The sequence below is a fragment of the Mixophyes fleayi genome, chromosome 5, assembly GCF_038048845.1.
Source record: "Mixophyes fleayi isolate aMixFle1 chromosome 5, aMixFle1.hap1, whole genome shotgun sequence".
Taxonomy (NCBI): domain Eukaryota; kingdom Metazoa; phylum Chordata; class Amphibia; order Anura; family Limnodynastidae; genus Mixophyes; species Mixophyes fleayi.
Window position 1 is genome coordinate 107,050,933 of NC_134406.1, and position 17,410 is coordinate 107,068,342.

General features: G+C 38.1%; 1 protein-coding gene and 1 long non-coding RNA gene across 2 annotated transcripts in view; both read right to left on the reverse strand.

Moving 5' to 3' along the window:
* Nucleotides 1–15,865, reverse strand: part of LOC142157723 (uncharacterized) — a 28,359-nt gene extending 12,494 nt beyond the window's left edge. Inside the window, exons 1-2 of the long non-coding RNA XR_012692586.1 lie at nt 15,716–15,865; nt 13,998–14,098 (exon numbers count right to left, since the gene is read on the reverse strand). This is a non-coding gene — a long non-coding RNA (uncharacterized LOC142157723). The remainder of the gene's footprint in view (nt 1–13,997; nt 14,099–15,715) is intronic.
* Nucleotides 15,866–16,896: 1,031 nt separating this feature from the next.
* LOC142159468 (ATP-binding cassette sub-family A member 13-like) overlaps nt 16,897–17,410 on the reverse strand; it is a 44,522-nt gene continuing 44,008 nt past the window's right edge. Inside the window, exon 5 of the mRNA XM_075214368.1 lies at nt 16,897–16,910. Coding sequence (XP_075070469.1) covers nt 16,897–16,910 — 14 coding nt within the window. The remainder of the gene's footprint in view (nt 16,911–17,410) is intronic.

Genomic DNA, 17,410 nt, shown 5'->3' on the forward strand with positions numbered 1-17,410 from the left:
CAGTATTAACTTTTAACTTTTTGAGGGGCAGTTTTGTTACTAGTTGTGAACTCTGCATGAACCCCCCCTGAAATCACCAAAGGATAGGGCTAAGCAAGGTTTGCATTCAATATATTCTATGCTCTTTTACTTTCAATATAAACTTAATGGTTTTTTTAACAATTTTTTTTCTGCTATTTTATTTCCCATCTGTTTTTCAAAGACATAAGTAATGCCTAGTCCTCTCCATAGTATAAGGATGCACATTTTTCAGGCAAAAATTTTAATTTATAATGATTAATCATTCATTTTCTGATGTTCCTTTACTTTATTGAAATGTACAGCTTTGTTCTTAATACACGCATATTTATTTACAGAGGATTTATTAGTGGCCATTAGTAGATGAAATTGATGAAAAGCAATTGCTGTAAAGTGGATGTGTAGTGACTACAGGGGTTGTATATTTACGATAAAGGTGGGTGAATAGTGCTGCTACAATAAATGCATGGTGGCTGTGAGGTGAATATGCTAGAGGCTATACAGTTCAGAACCATCCTTTCTTCCCCACATTTAATCTAAGAAACATCTCAACGTTGTACCTGTATTGCTCACAAGACACTTCAAAACATTAATTCATGCGCCAATAATCTCCCACTTTGACTATTGCAATTCCCTTTTCACTGGTCTTCCCTGTAAACAGATTTTCAACCCTAAAATACATTTTGAATAACAACTACTGGGCTAACTTTCCCAACCAAACGTTCTTGTACTGTAGGTCCACTATGCTTGTCTCTATATTGGTTGTCTGTACTTTACAGAATACTTCACTTGCTCTGCCCAAGACTTACACTTCTAATTCATACTTGCCAACTCTCCCGGAACATCCGGGAGACTCCCGCATTTTGCGTGAGTCTCCCAGACTCCCGAGAGAGTGTGAAAATCTCTCTGATCTGCCCAGAAGTGGTCAGAATACGGTTCAAACGCCTGCGATTCACCGGGAATGATGCGATTTGCATCATTACATAACAGGGGCGGGGCTAAAATGACGCAATTTTTGGGGCCCCGCCCCCTACACGCCTACCTCCTACTAGCAGCTCCCGGGAAAAAAAAATGAAATGTTGGCAAGTATGTTCTAATTCTCACTATGTGCTTCCATTCCCAGTTATAGGGCTTGTTTTCAAGCTGTACCCACTCCCTGGAATTCCCTCTCTTGCACAACAAAAATTTGTCTGAGGCTTTGCAATTTTAAACCTTCAAGCATTCCCTGAAAACAAAATTCTCGTCAAATTCCCAAACCACCTTTTTCAATTTGCTCCCTAAAATATTCTACCAGATTACTATCTAATATATATAAGCCTAGTGGCGTGTGTTAGTCTGTGTGTGAAAAAAAAAACAACAAGCTGCAGCGCCACCTGCTGGGCGGAGATATACACTGACCTACTAAATTCTTAGCATTTTCGAATATATAAAAGTAAAAGCCTAGCGGCGTGTGTTATACCCCATTCATACTGCACCAAAACCCGGGTTTTTGCAGGGGCGTGCTGAAAAACCCAGGTCTTGGTGCAGTATGAATAGTCCAACCACAAAATCCCGGGTCTAAAATCCCGGGACTTAGACCCGGGATTTTGCGAGGGGTAATTCCCGGGTTGGACCCCGCTCGCCTGCAGTATGAATGGTGCAACCCGTGTAATTCCCGGGTCTCACCATTCATACTGTAATAAAAAAAAAATTGCAAATTGTAAAAGAATGATTTTAATTAATAAAAAATACATAACAAATGTTTACTTAACTTATTTTCAGCCAGCGGTGTCTCCGGTGCGTTGCCGGCTGTCAGGGGGACCTCTGGGTACTAAAGTGACGTCATTTCTATTGGACTAAAAATGACGTCATTTTAGTACCCAGAGGTCCCCCTGACAGCCGGCAACGCATCGGAGACACCGCTGGCTGAAAATAAGTTAAGTAAACATTTGTTATGTATTTTTTTTTAATTAAAATCTTTTTTTACACTTTTTTTTTTCTAAAACCCGGGTCGGGCAGGTGCAGTATGAACCCGCCCGACCCGGGAATCTTCTTATCTATACTGCCATGTGCCCCGGCAATATCCTGGGTTAACAACCCGGGATATTGCCGGGGCGGCAGTATGAAAGTGGTATAAGTGTGTGTGTGTGGGGGGAAAAAACTATTTTCTCAGAAAGGGCTCATCCAATTGACCTGAAATTTGGTATACCGACATTATTTAACAAAAAAATTTGAATAGTGAAGTCAGTTAACTTCCATCATCCCCCCTTCCCCCTGTGGGAGGGGTAGTAAAGGCTAAATTTACGAGTTGAGGGCTCAAACTCATTTTCGTGAGGTAATTTTACCTCATGAACACACATGTGTAGCGGCGTGTTAGTGTGTGTGTGTGTGTGTGTGTGTGTGTGTGTGTGTGTGTGTGTGAAAAAAACTATTTTTTCAGAAAGGAATCATCCAATTGACCTGAAATTTGGTAAACTGACATTATTTGACAATAAAATTAGAATAGTGAAGTCAGTTAACTTCCATCATCCCCCCTTCCCCCCGTGGGAGGGCTAGTAAAGGCTAAATTTACGAGTTGAGGGCTCAAACTCATTTTCGTGAGGTAATTTTACCTCATGAACACACATGTGTAGCGGCGTGTGTTAGTGTGTGTGTGTGTGTGTGGAAAAAACTATTTTCTCAGAAAGGGCTCATCCAAATGACCTGAAATTTGGTATACTGACATTATTTGACAAAAAAATTTGAATAGTGAAGTCAGTTAACTTCCATCATCTCCACTTCCCCCCGTGGGAGGGGTAGTAAAGGCTAAATTTACGAGTTGAAGGGTCAAACTCATTTTCGTGAGGTAATTTTACCTCATGAACACACATTAAAAAGGGCGCTTGTGTCTGGAAGTAACGCTCTTCCCCTGAGGAGGCCTGGGCTAGGCCCAAATGCATGACAAGAACCTTTCTAAGACCTTAAGTAGCTTGATTTGACTAGAATGCATGAGTATCATGCACGGGTTAACTTGTACTCCTATATACTTCAAGCAAAATTTACTTTCATTCTCTTTCTATTCTCTTTCATTCATTTTGTGAATGGATCATATATATTAGGGTCCCCAGTATAAAGACCACGGGGAGTAGGGTAAATTATTATTATTATTATTATTAGCATTTATTTATAGGGCGCCACAGGATTTACACAGTGCCATACTGAATACAAACATTGGACCATACAGGATAAAACAGTACAGAACAAAAAACAAATAAAACCAGGACAAAATGACAAGCATAGCTAGTACAGTGAAGTTGGAGAAGAAGAATAGTTATACAGACAGGAGGGAAGATGAGACAGAGTGTCTTTATTTTGACACAAGTCACACAGTTATAAACTAAATGCAGTCCATGGAGTAGCAACTAGCACAAATTCACAGAAACAGCAGGAACAGGATACCAAGGTTACCAGGTTTAGCTGAGGAAGCCGGAGACACAGTATACCAGGCACAATTGGAGAACTGCAGGGACAGGATACCAGGACTCAGGGCTGCCAAGAGAAATTCAGGGCCCCGGTACAACAAATTCATGGGGCCCCCCTTATAGTTGACCAAGCAAAAAAAAATTCATGGGTGTGATCACACGATTGGGGGTGTGGCTATGCGCCATTGGGGCGTGGCTAGCACATCAAAATCACTAGGTCCTGAATTCACTGGACCGTGACATTTGTACAAGCACTCCTGACTTTCAAGACAACTAGCACCCTTGTGTAGTATAGAAAGAATGCAGTGTGTACAGAAAGAGTTCAGTCTTGGCCTGCGCCCACTGGGCTCACCAAACACTCACCAAATATTGCCATTGTCCCTACTAGAATCACAACATTTCACAACTATGCTGCTCTGTCCTACCTGTTCTTCTCACTTTTACCACATGTGGCTGCTGGTTTCTTTAGTAGCGGTTTGTCCGGATCCTGGAGTGTTGGAGGACCTATTTGAAAAAAAATGGCTACGTTTAGAAAACTACAGCCAGCCCCACCGTTAAATCAATAGCATCCATGATTAATAATTAGGCCTTCCTCCAGCCCCAACATTAAAATAGTATTCCCATTACCCCGCAAACAAAATAGCAACCATTAATTATATATACAGATCTCTTTGTATTCAGTCCCTCTGTGTGTGTGTGTGTGTGTGTGTGTGTGTGTGTGTGTGTGTGTACAGTACTCTCTTTATATGCAGTCCATGTGTGTGTGTGTGTGTGTGTCACACACACGTTTTTTAACCCCTCTGTGTAAAGCTGCCCCCCACCCGTTTTTCAACCCCTCTGTGTAAATCTGCCCCCCCACCCATTTTTCAACCCCTCTGTGTAAAGCTGCCACCCCACCCCCGTTTTTTAACCCCTCTGTGTAAAGCTGCCCCCCCACCCGTTTTTTAACTCCTCTGTGTAAAGCTGCCCCCCCCCCCGTTTTTTAACCCCTCTGTGGAAAGCTGCCCCCCCCCGTTTATTAACCCCTCTGTGTAAAGCTCCCCCCCCACCCATTTTTTAACACCTCTGTGTAAAGCTGCCCACCCCCCTTTCCTTCACTTACCTTTTCTTCTCTCTTCTTTCATGGTCCTCTCTGCTGCTCTGTGCTCCATTGCTCCAGACTAACTGAATGCTGGGCGTGACATTATGACATCACACCCGGCATTCAGCCAGTCTGGAGCAATGGAGCACAGAGCAGAAGAGAGGAGGGACGCCTGCGCCGCGATCACGTGAGTATGTTTTGTTGTTTTTTTTAAATACCCTGCTCCCCCCACCAACGGTCGAGCTCCCCCCCCCTGCCGCAAATAAAAAAAAGAAAATAATGTAGTTTTGAAAAAAAAAAATAAAAATCGTTGGTGCTAGGCCCCCTGACATGCCCAGGCCCGGGTAATTAGTACCCACTCCCCCCCCCCTCTCAGCGGCCCTGCCAGGACTACCAGGTTTAGCTATGGAAACAGGAGGCACTGAATACCAGAGAAGAATCAGACAGGAGAAAGGTAAGGCGGGGTCAGAAGCCGTAAAATCCACAACACCACCAGGGAATACACAGGAGTCAAGCCGAAGTCAGGGTCACTAGAAAGGGCGCAATAAGATGAGACAAATGGGAGTCAGATGCCAGGACACAAATTAGGACCAAATCGCAGGAGTTTCTCAGAGAGACCAAGAGCAATATACACCAGACTGTTGGAAAAGGTAGTTTTCAAAAGGCCAGGTGATCAGGATCCAGATCAAATGGTGAGGGCTTAACCCCATGCAAGCAGGATCTGAAACAGTCAGGGCAGCATTCAAAGAGAAGCTGATATACTGCAGACAGAGGCAGACCGTAAAAATATAGCCCCGCTAAGCACTTTTTCCATTGCTACCTTCCATGTGAAATCATGTTTCAAGCTTCTGTTTTGTGATAAGTTGTAAAATTATGAGTGGACTCTATTATAATTTTGCCCATATGCTAATACCCAGTCTTATTTGATTACTGTCATAGAAATAGAGAATATTGGAGAACCAGCAATAATAGACAGTTGGGTATGACAATAAGTATGTATATACGGTATATTACTGATGTTTAAAATTAAAAAGGATGACTTTAATTTCTCATTCATATGTAGACAAAAAAACACATAAGAGTATGAATCAAAAACGTAACCAAAAAGACATAAACAAAAATAAACAAATGCAAAACGCATTCCAAGTCAAAATGAGCATAGATGAAGTCCTAAAAAAGTCAGAAATCCTAAATTAAAAATTCCGACCACCTGGCTTCTCTAAATTCCCCAAAAATGTCTCATAATAATATGATGTCCCAAAAATTGAGGTAAAAGGAGTTCCAAAATATACAGAAAGAGTGAAGGATTTAGGGCGGACTGGTGCCCAGAGTACTTGCAGTATAGTTGAGGCAGAGGCTGGGGTTCCATGTGTGTTGATCCTGGTGAGGTAGCTGAGCCTTTGCTGCCATTGGTTTTAAAAACCTCTTGTGCGAAATGGTAATGGTAAACATTCCACAGTAGAACGCTTGCTACTTCCTACTTCCTGTTACTTTTTCAAGGGATATCTAGTTGATTTCTAATGGTTGTATCTTATATAACGGCAGTAGATGAGTCCAATTGCCGGGATTGGCCACCATATTCAGCTGTTTAAACATACATAATAGGATTATCCTAAAGCTCCACCTTAAAGGGAAAAAGTACCCTTTAGCCAAGGTGGATTGTAAAGGTGGATTATCGATTGACTCATATAAAAATAAATAAATAAATCAATACAAACAGTTGAGGCCAGAAAAATAGAAAAATAAAATAAAGTAAATTAAAATAATAGATGTAGGTATGAAACTAAAGACATGAGGGCATGAAATGAAAAATGAAAACATTTCAAATATACACAGACATAATAAATATATATATATATATATATATTATATATATATATCTCATCATCATCACCATTTATTTATATAGCGCCGCTGATTCCGCAGCGCTGTACAGAGAACTCATTCACATCAGTCCCTGCCCCATTGGAGCTTACAGTCTAAATTCCCTAACATACACACACAGACAGGGAGAGAGACTAGGGTCAATTTTGATAACAGCCAATTAACCTACTAGTATATTAATCACAGAAAAATGATATACTCTGGCACTATTTATCAAAGCGGTTAGACAAGGAATACACTTTCTAATAGGTAATATACAGACAAATAAGTCACAGTGAAATAGAAGTTCAAAAAACTTTACTCAAGTATGAGCGGCAGCCAATAGAAGCCTGTATCTAGATGGTCAATCCAGAAGAAAATAGTCACTGTAACAAAACACAGGCAAGGCACCTCATAGTGTAATACCAGTGTTATAATAAACCATATGTGTATTAACATGCATACCGTGAGGTTAGAATAGGCAATCCTGAAGTAAGATGGATCCTCTTTGAGAATAGTACCTCTGGATCTCAACTCAATGGAAAGATAATGCAGAAAAAGGCAAACATAGCGTAATATTGTAATGTATGATATAGTACACCACGTAAGAGTGACCACAACACTTTCAACAAATTGTTTAGAGTGATTGAAGTGTTATCCCAAATCTATATTATTCAAGAGAAAGACACCAGTAGGTTCACATCTATATAAAGAGATGTATAATATGCGTACCAGATGTCCCGGAATAAATGGCACATCACAATCACTATACAGGAAACTTCCTTGTGTGAGACACGTGTTCCAATACCAAAGACTCTTCCATTGGCGGTATGATATAATTGAAAGAGAATACGGTATAAAATACAAATAGCGATTTATTAAAAAAGTGTAAACTATAAACTCACATGAGGTAATAGAAACACAGCTGATGATTAGCGGGGCTCGATGCGTTTTCCTCTTGGCAACAAACGAAACTTCTTCATGAGCAAGAAAATCAATCATGTGTGGAGACCATATCTCCGGATGTTTATAAACAAAATCGCGCTATGTTAGAGCATGCGCACAGACCGCTGTACTGTGCTCAGGCGCAAGAGGTACAAATAACTTTAAAAAAACTTTATTGAGACAGTAAAGTGCGCATGTGCACAATAGCGCTAGGTACAATCACTGATCTAGCGATCTCATAGCCTAGTAAAACAGTTCTTTCAAACAAAAGTCCATTCATATTGCTCAACTACTTGTATAACCCTATGAATATACGAAAGTGCAAAGTGACTTCAAGGGAACAATGTTATGTACATTGCGAGTCAAGCCATAATCTACATTATATGTTTATAAATCCATACATGAAAGTAACAACATTAATAGTGAAATCCTCAATAATCTTAATATTGTAGCAGCAATATAAAGTGCATTATTACAAATACAAAGTGACATAGTGAATGAGGGTATATAAGTGCATATCATCTGCACAAACACATGACAAAAATTCTAATAAACATACCAAATATTTTAATGATAAAACTAAAAACTAATAAAATCTAAAAAATTCTATAAAAAAGGGGCGTAATTACTTGTACTTCTCTTCTCTTCAGTCAGATTATATTATTGTATCCATATTATATAGATGGTTTATGTATTTCAAATCTACATAATGAGTAATATAAATAAATGAATATGTCAACTTTAAGATCCGGTGTCAAACTGTGGAAAATATTTTATTAATATACACAGATTTTCTTTATATTTCCTACATAGACTACAAACAAGCAAAGGGTTAATACCAAGTGAAAAACATCACCAGATGAGTACTAATTAAGATAGAACGAACAACCAATCAGGAGGATATGTGCCTCTTAAAAGATCGAAGAGAATGGGGGAAAAAACATCTTTGAAAAAGTTAGCTCATTGCCAACGAAACGCATCTGGATCGTTATTTGAAGGAGAATACATCTCCATTATCTCCAAGGAGACCATGCTGTGTTAATTTGAAGATTCGGGACTAGTACACTGACTCAGTGTGTATGCCGAACTGCCTTAATATATGAGGCAGCTTTATAATGGGACATTACTCCGCCGCACATTGGAACTCCGGCACCTGAGTATACTTATCCTGATATCTGCTGATATACACCAGCTATATCCATTAGCGGTGGTTTGTCATCTCGGGACGCTGATATTAAGTGTTGAGATGTCAACACTTCAGCGCTTTTACTATTTACAAGAATTTTGATTAATCATCGTGGTACTATATTTGAGAGCCACATTAAGGAAAATTTATACATCACATTACGGATCACACTAGATCCTATCACGGATCGGTGTTCATGCACCCTCGCGCTGCAGCTGCACTTGATAATTGGGTTAGATCTCTCCTGCTACTACCTGTTGATCACAAGGACTTGGTTCATATACCATGGTTTTATGATATTGTGTACAGGCCAGACACTTATTATTACCTATTATTACCATCTCATTAGATTGTAATCCCGCATCGGGTGTACTTGTTATATTATTTGTATGATATACATGTGAGCTCGGCTATTGAATTTTTATATAAAAAATATTTTTATACCCTCTTTGGACGCACCCTGTTTATTATTGTGGTTCTATATACATTTTTGGAGATTGACAATCTCATACAGGGCATGCGACAAGAAGATATGTGAAGTTATGTATTATATATTATATATAATACATTGAGGTGATACATACGGTTGTAGCATAATAAGCCTATTTGTCTTTTAGTCACTATTTTTATTTAAAGTAGACCTGATGAAATTCTCCCTACTATTGTATTCCGTAATAAATGGTACCATCTCATTCTTATCTTGTTTAACCGAATAATTTAAGGTTTCACTTATATCTTTTTCTTTCATTTTCTGAGTGGCTTCCTCTAACAACTTATTGCGGTACCCTCTTTCTTTAATCTATCTGAATACACAGCTAGTTGTTCTTCGAAGTCTGTCTCCTTACTGCAGTTCCTCTTAATTCTGTTAAACTGAGAGAAAGGTATGTTATTTTTCCACTTTCTCTGGTGACAACCCCTATAGTGTAGGTAGCTGTTCGTATCTATTTGTTTGATGAAATTCTTAGATATTATTTTATTATTATCGGACACCAGAATAAGATCCAGGTACTCAACCTGTGTATTACTGATGGTTGCAGTAAATGTTAAATTATAGTCATTATCTCCAATAAAGTCCAGAAACTGATTAAATTCTTTTATAGTCCAGATAAACAAAATGTCATCTATTTAACGTTTATACAGTTTTATTTTGTCCGAATATTCATTCTGTTGATATATAAATATGAATAGACATAAGTGTACATTAGTAAAAGAGAAGATGAGGATACAGCCACATTTATATAGATATACATATATGTATATATAAAAATATGCAAAAAGCTAATAGGAACCAATAAATTGAGTTCTAAAAACTGCTACATTTTACTGCGTTCCATAGGCTACCACTGAGGTCTATTGTCTCTATACATCCCATATTCCTAGTTGTAAATGAGGATGAAAAATATATATGCAAATGGGGAGATAGATGTTTTGAATGTATCATTGGCCTCCTTGGATTAGAATATATCCAGTAGACATTGGGCTTGATTGATGATCTAAAGACTCCTTTTACTCCGGTCATCTACACTACCAGGTATTCCTCTGTCCTATTAAGGCAGGGTACTAACCTGGCTCACCCCGTTTTGCTTCCAAAATCAGAAGGGTTTGGGCTGGTGATAAGCTGATTTGACCGTAAGTCCCAGAGGTTGGTTTTCATCTCCCCTTTTGCCTCTAAATGCATCCCAAGATCTCAAAATCAATGTTTAAACCATTGGGGGCCAATATTTGTAGCTCAAAAATGTGTCTCATTTCTTTCTTCTTATTTTGTCTTTACAAAATCACCTCCCCACCTCTCTTTTAACTGTTTTAATACCCATGAATGATAGACAGCTGGGGTCTTTATTGTGTTTTAACTTGTAATGTTGTGAGACACTGTGTTTCTCCAAGCCTTTTTTGAAGTTCCTTGTATGTTCGCTCAGCCGTACAGACAATGATCTAATCGTCCTTCCTATATATTGTAAATGACAGGAACATTCAAGTAGATAAATAACATCCTTGGTGTCATATGTCATAAAATCTTTGATGGTATAGATTTCCTGTTTAGCTAGATTTGTATTTTTGAATGGGTTTAGTGCTTCTCTGTCTATGGTTCCTACATGTGATGCATCTACCACAAGGATAGAATCCTGTAGGTTGGTGTTTGGAGGTAAGTGAAGGTTGTATTTGTTTATTTGGGGCTATGAAGCTGCTAACCAATTGGGTCTTGAGATTTGGTGCCTTTCTAAAGACCCTCTTTGGTTGATCTGATAGTGTTGTTTTCAAATCTGGGTCTTGTAGTAGAATGTCCCAATGCTTTTTGACTATATTTTTGACTTTAAATGCTGAGTCGTGGTAGCCAGTAATAAAGTAGATGTAATCTGAACTTTTACTGGACTCGTGATTGTCTGATTTCTTGTAGGTCAGCAGGTCTTCTCTTTTTGGATTAGTGGTTTCTGTAAAGGCCTTGTCTACTATTTCTGAATTGTATCTTTTTCTAGAAATTGATTTCTAAGTTTTGTAGACCGCGGGTCTCAAAGGTGTCTAAATCCGGGCAATTCCTTCTGATCCGCCTATATTGACCAAATGGAATGTTTGATAGCCATTGAGGATGATGGTTGCTTGTTGCCAAAATGAAACTGTTCCCATCTACTGTTTTTTTGTATGTCTTAGTCTCTAATTGTTGATTGTCAATATAAATGCACAAATCAAGAAATTCAATGGATTGTTGACTGTACTTTGTAGTGAAATTGAGGTTATATGGATTTAGGTTAAGTTGTGTGATGAAGCTTTACAGTGAAGATTCTCCACCTTTCCATATAACACAATTGCATGCAATTAATTTCCGAATAAAAAGGACACTTACAACTGTCTACAACGTGAGAGGCAGAAGGGGTGGACTAACGGTGGCCATGTACAGTAGGGACATTCCAATGGAAGTCCTGTATTTATTGAAAGTGTGCTTATTTTCATCCATATCATTTGCCTCCATTACAGGGCTGGTATAAATGCTATCTGATAAGTACACATATGCATGTAATATAAATTATAAAAATGTATTGTATGCACTGTGCACATTGCAAGCATATTTATGTAATTAATGTTCAAAAAATACATCAATTATTATTTGAAATTTAGTATTTTAGTATTTATAGAAATGATTATGCTGCTAACATTTATTATTTAATTTCATGTTAAAAAAATGTTTTTATGCGCTCTGATATGACCTTTTATTGTACATACCTTTGTGCGTATACTGTACTGTCTGTTCTGTGTGTCTAATGTGCTGCAATTACTGTGATGGCAGAGCGTAATTACCTCCAGCCACAAATAGAAATGTTTCTTGAGATACACTTAGATTTGAATACAGTCGGAATCAGGCCCAAAGTTTTATACTTCAAAAGCAAAATCTTGTTTTTGCATGTTCTTGCAAAAGTAGGCACATGCATAAGCCCTATCAATACTAAGCAAGGAACTACCCCAATCAACTAAACTACTCCCATCAGAAAGTGCAAACCTATTATAGAATTACAAAACAGAAACCAACAAATGTTTAAAGGGTATGTAGGAGAGGTCTTAGACATAAGTATGGACAAGAGGGAAAGATAGATTGTAGGCTAACCAGTAACCCATTATATTATTATTAATAATAATAATAATAATAATAATAATTATTATTATTATTATTATTATTATTATGATATCTATAACACTGCAAAGTATTTACCATTTTTCCATGGAGAACATGTTATTCAGTTTACTTATCAGCAAAAATTTGGAAAGGCAATATGATTTCCAGTTACTAAGTGGAGGTTACTCAATGCACACCATAAAACAGTTTGGACTTGCACTGGTGCACCTAGCTGGTCCACCAACTGAAGATCAAGGTGCACATCTACTCTCCACCCTCAGGAGATGCCTCCACAAAGAGGTGCTGTTAGGTGTGGGGAGAAAAATGTGAAAAAATTGGAGGATTTTAATGGTCACATCACTGTCCTATAAAATCAACATTTCATTTTATTTCTCCTAAACAATGCATGGTTTAGCCTTATTTATGGGTTAAATTTATCATGAGAATTAGGGTACATGGTGACTGTCTGCATTACATGTAGCAAATTTGTCAGTGTGAATACTTTTATCATATTGCTCGATTTGTAACTTTCGCTTCTCCGACAGAGATGCAAAATGTGTCCCAAAATACAGGCCAAGACATGAGGATTTGATCTGGTGCAAAATGCAATATTCTTCCAGAGTGTAACTGGCAATGGAAATGATCATGTACCCATTCACCCTGTGAGGAACACCCCTAAAAATGTAAGCTAAACTCTAATAACAAACTAAAATCTAATAACAATGATCTTGCTCTATGAAAGGAATCTTATTTTCTGGACATCTCCACACAAACTTGTTTGCAATGAATCTCTTTGCCCAACTGCTCCCACAGCGGAGATAACTGTTCCTCCACAAAAGTGGCCATCCACGCGCCAGAAGTTTTTCACTTCATAAATGACCTTAGCATTTGTGCAACTCAATTGTCATAAAAAGTGGTTGTCAAAATTAAGGCGATGCTCACCATATTGCCAGAGTACATTCCTCTATAACTACAGTTCTAACAAAGGATTATGCATTCTGTATAATTACTACAATCCTAAACATTTTCATGCAAGGAGTACATATAGATTTTCCCCTACGACTATTAAACTCTGTTTAAATTTCCATAGCAGTGTTAAAATATGTTCAATATTTAACTATGGAATTTTATCATGCAAATTAAATTTTTTAACTGTATTCTTTTGTTCAGCTGAAAAAATCTTTATAAAACTCAATCTAGCTCTCATTTCCAAACCAGGAAAATATTAGCCAGCAAAAATGTGAGTACTGCAGAACAACTGTGCTGTACTGTAAAGTGTCACATTACTAATGTCATAACAATACTACGCTCAGGCTGGTGTGACACTTTGTGATTATTATTACTATTATAATAAATATTGTTATTGAAATGTAAAATGCCACAGTACTCTGCAGCACCAAACAGCAGGTAAAAAAAGCATACATAAAACAGGGAAAAACAATGTAGACACAATAAATACAGATCAGAAGTAATAACCAAAGGTAAGGAAGACCCTGTCCATGAGAAAGCTTACAATATAGTAGAAATGGATATAGCTGAGAATTTGAGGCAGGTGGAAAAATTGATCAGGTATGATGGGGGGGGTTTGATATTAGGCTTGAGATATATGAATGTGTTTTGTTGTTGAGGACTAGGTAGGTGAAGGTGAGTAATTTAAATTTCATTCTGGAGTATATGGGGAGCCAGTGTTGGGATTTGCAGAAAGCTGTGGTGGAGAGAGGAAGATCAGTGATACATATAAATGCACCAATTTCTTTGGGTTCACATTTCTTTGAGTTGTGACTACTGACTTCAAATAAATAAATAAATGCACAAACATATACGAGCAAACTACATCATGTTATATTAAATGACACTTACCTTTAGACAACAAATCATGCATCAATTGCAATGCTTCAATAATAACATTGACTCCTTTAAGTGGATCACTGGTAATTGATGGGAATAGGTCTAAGCTTTCCCTAAACATATCAAATATAAAACAAAATATAATTAGTACAGACAAAAACAATACAGAATATATAGTAAGAATGTCATTGGTACATATCCCCTATGCAATTCTAACATTTCTTTTAAAGCATATGGTCCACAAAATCATCATACATTAATTTTAGAAATGTAGGGCCTGAGTCATTAAACAATGTAAATTTAGTTTTTTGCGTATCCTTGGCAAAATCAGTCTGCACATGCACAGAACTGGATGATTTAGGAGTGATTTTTTTTTTTTTTACTACAGCCTACAATTTAAGGAAGAGAATGGGGTGGGGAATGGGCGTATTCACGCAGGCAATGTACAAATACTGTTTAGAACACTCACATCACGATTATTACCATATAGGTCAACCGCTAATCAACTCTTAGGGACATATTCAATTAGCTTTTGGATTCGCGGTAACGCGCGTTGCCGCAAAAAGTGCGCGTTCTTGCGGGTATTACGGTACCGCATTAACGCGGATTTTCGTTCGCAACCCTATGGGCTGCGAACGAAAATCCACGTTATTGCGGTACCGTGTATTACGTTTCGCGGTTGTTCCGGCGCGTTACCGCAAATCCAAAAGCTAATTGAATATGCCCCTTAGGGGCATATTCAATTAGGGTTCCGGTTCGCGGTAACACGCGTTACTGCGAAAAGTGCGCGTTCTTGCCGATATTACGGTACCGCAATAACGCGGATTTTCGTACACAACCCTATGGGCTGCGAACGAAAATCTGCGTTATTGCGGTAACGTGGATTAAGTTTGCGGCCCGTTGCGGCGCGATCCCGCGAACCGGAACCCTAATTGAATATGCCCCTTATATCTTTCACTTTATGTTATAACCATTGAAGTCAATTGAGCGCATAGTTGTATCAGATTTTGAATGTACAATAACAGTGTTCCCATGCAGGCACATCTAAGTCAGCTTCCAGTGTACTGAATAGAGTGCTGTATTTCTGCCATATCTCCTGCTCCAGCTTGGGGTCTAGTCTAAGTACTTGCACCACAATACAGTGATAAAATATATAAATTTTATAAAAGCGTCCCATCCCCCTCCCAAACAGATTAACTGTAGTGCTGCCACACTAGGCTGGTAGTAGCAAAACCGGAGGGACAAAAATTGTGCATCCATCAATCTTACTACAACCAGCACTAGGCTGTGCACAGGGGCTGTTGGCACTATAGAAGGGGAACCCACAGTGTGGGCTCCCCCTGCCATAAAGACAAATCAGGCCCTGGCTTGTCAGCACGGGGCTGCAAAAAAAAAGTGTGTCCCCTCCCCCTCCTTAGAGGTACCCAGCCCTGTAACAGCACTAGGGCTCTTCCCACACCACTGGGTGGTGAGTGTGTGGGAATAAAATTTGTTTTATTAACATAGACACCACTACAGGACCCAGCTAGCTCAGGTTGCCATTAACAGTTTGAGCAAGCTGGTGCTTGTAGTACTACATGCATCAGCATACGCATGGCTGCCAGGGAATGCTTGCACTTGGGCAACCAAAAGTGCCAGCATGCCCTCCACCAAGGGCCCGATGTGCCCTGTAGTGCATTGTATGAGTAAATGAGCCTGATGTATTATATTTCAATTGTGCATGCGCTTACCTTTGAAAAATCTTCAAGAATGTGTTCATAGTATGAATTACATCCACAAGAAAGTTAGGTTTAATCACGCTTCCATTTAGCCAAGGTAAAACAAGACTATGCCCAAACAAGGTCTCTTTGTGGATTTTCTCTACATCAAGGAACTTTTTCTCTACAATGTTTAACTTTGCCTAAAAATGAAAAACAATAGATTTGAAATGAGAATTCTATTTTTCTCTATTTTTGTTTAATAAATAACAGATTTTCAAGAAAGGACAATGGAGTCCCAACAAGAATGTCACTGGACAAATTTTGGGTGTTGTGACTCACAAATCAGAACTCAGATTAAGAACTTTAATCTGGAAGAAATGTAATTGACAGCATGTAATGTTTCATTATTGCCTACATTTTTCCACTACCAACCAATATAACTGATCATACCAGTAGCTTTCTTTTTTAGATTTAATGTCACTAATAATTGCAAAACAATGTTATCCTTTGGCCAACTGCAGTGCTTTTTGGGTCCATGCAGATAATGCAGATAACAACATCCCATATACACAGGTTCACAATTTTAATTACGCAGAAAATGCATCTGCAAATAGACTCCTTTAAAGGTGCCCATACACAGATCACCCCCTACCTAAGTGGCTTTTGACAATACTCATGTTGGTTCCAGTTAATATGGTTGGCTAATGACCACACAAATTTGCAGATTTGATGTGCATAAGTGATAATGATATCATCATTGTCTTAAGTCACAACTTTTGTTGAAAAAATAAGAGCTAACTGTAAATGCAAAAAAAAAAACAACAGCAAAAACACATTTATTTTTTTGTTAATATCGAACACTATTTAACATATATGAACCAGTTCATCTATAATAATGCCTAATATATTTATCTATTTTGAACTTACAACTGAATCATCAGCATCATCAAAAGGACCTGGAAAAAAACAAAGTAACAATGATTACCTATTTTATTTTCAAATCGTGTATTAAATCTTTAAACATGGGGAAGATTTATTTATTTTACATTTTTTTAACTTTTAAACTGCTTGATGGGTCAATAACATGTTACATGAGTATACATGCACACGGATAGTGCAACAACTTGTTACAAATGATACAGTCATGCAAGCACGTCTCTTAAAGCGACATATCTTGCATCTGGTAAGTGGTGCAGAATATTTATTTTATTCTACATAACCACATCTGAAAACAAAATAATAACAGTCAGGAATATGTATTAAAATTATTTAATTTAGGGTGATGTACTTTAATTATCCTCCTCAAAATGTGCAAAACAAAAATAAATAGAAAACATTGATCCATAACTCCTACATTCCTTACACCAGTTGATATTCTACTGTAGAATAGTGAGAGAGAAGCGTTGTGCTGTTGCTTTTAAAGCAAGTACCACTGACATTGACCACCTACAAATTAGGGTAAAGAAATTTTTAATTATGCTCAACAGTGTTCAAAAACAGTTGAGGGAAAAGTCAAAGAAGAAGTGCAGAAATGAGTACTCTGTCTACACTCACTCCCCCCGCGTGTAGCATCTGAGTCATCTAACATGTCTTCAACTAGTAAGAGTATTACAGAAATGTATAGGTTAACATTACCCAGACTATTGGTGCTTGCAGCACCTTTCCATGTGAAATACATAGAATTATTACATTTTGATGCAAAGTGTAGTAAGGCTCAGTGTTGCA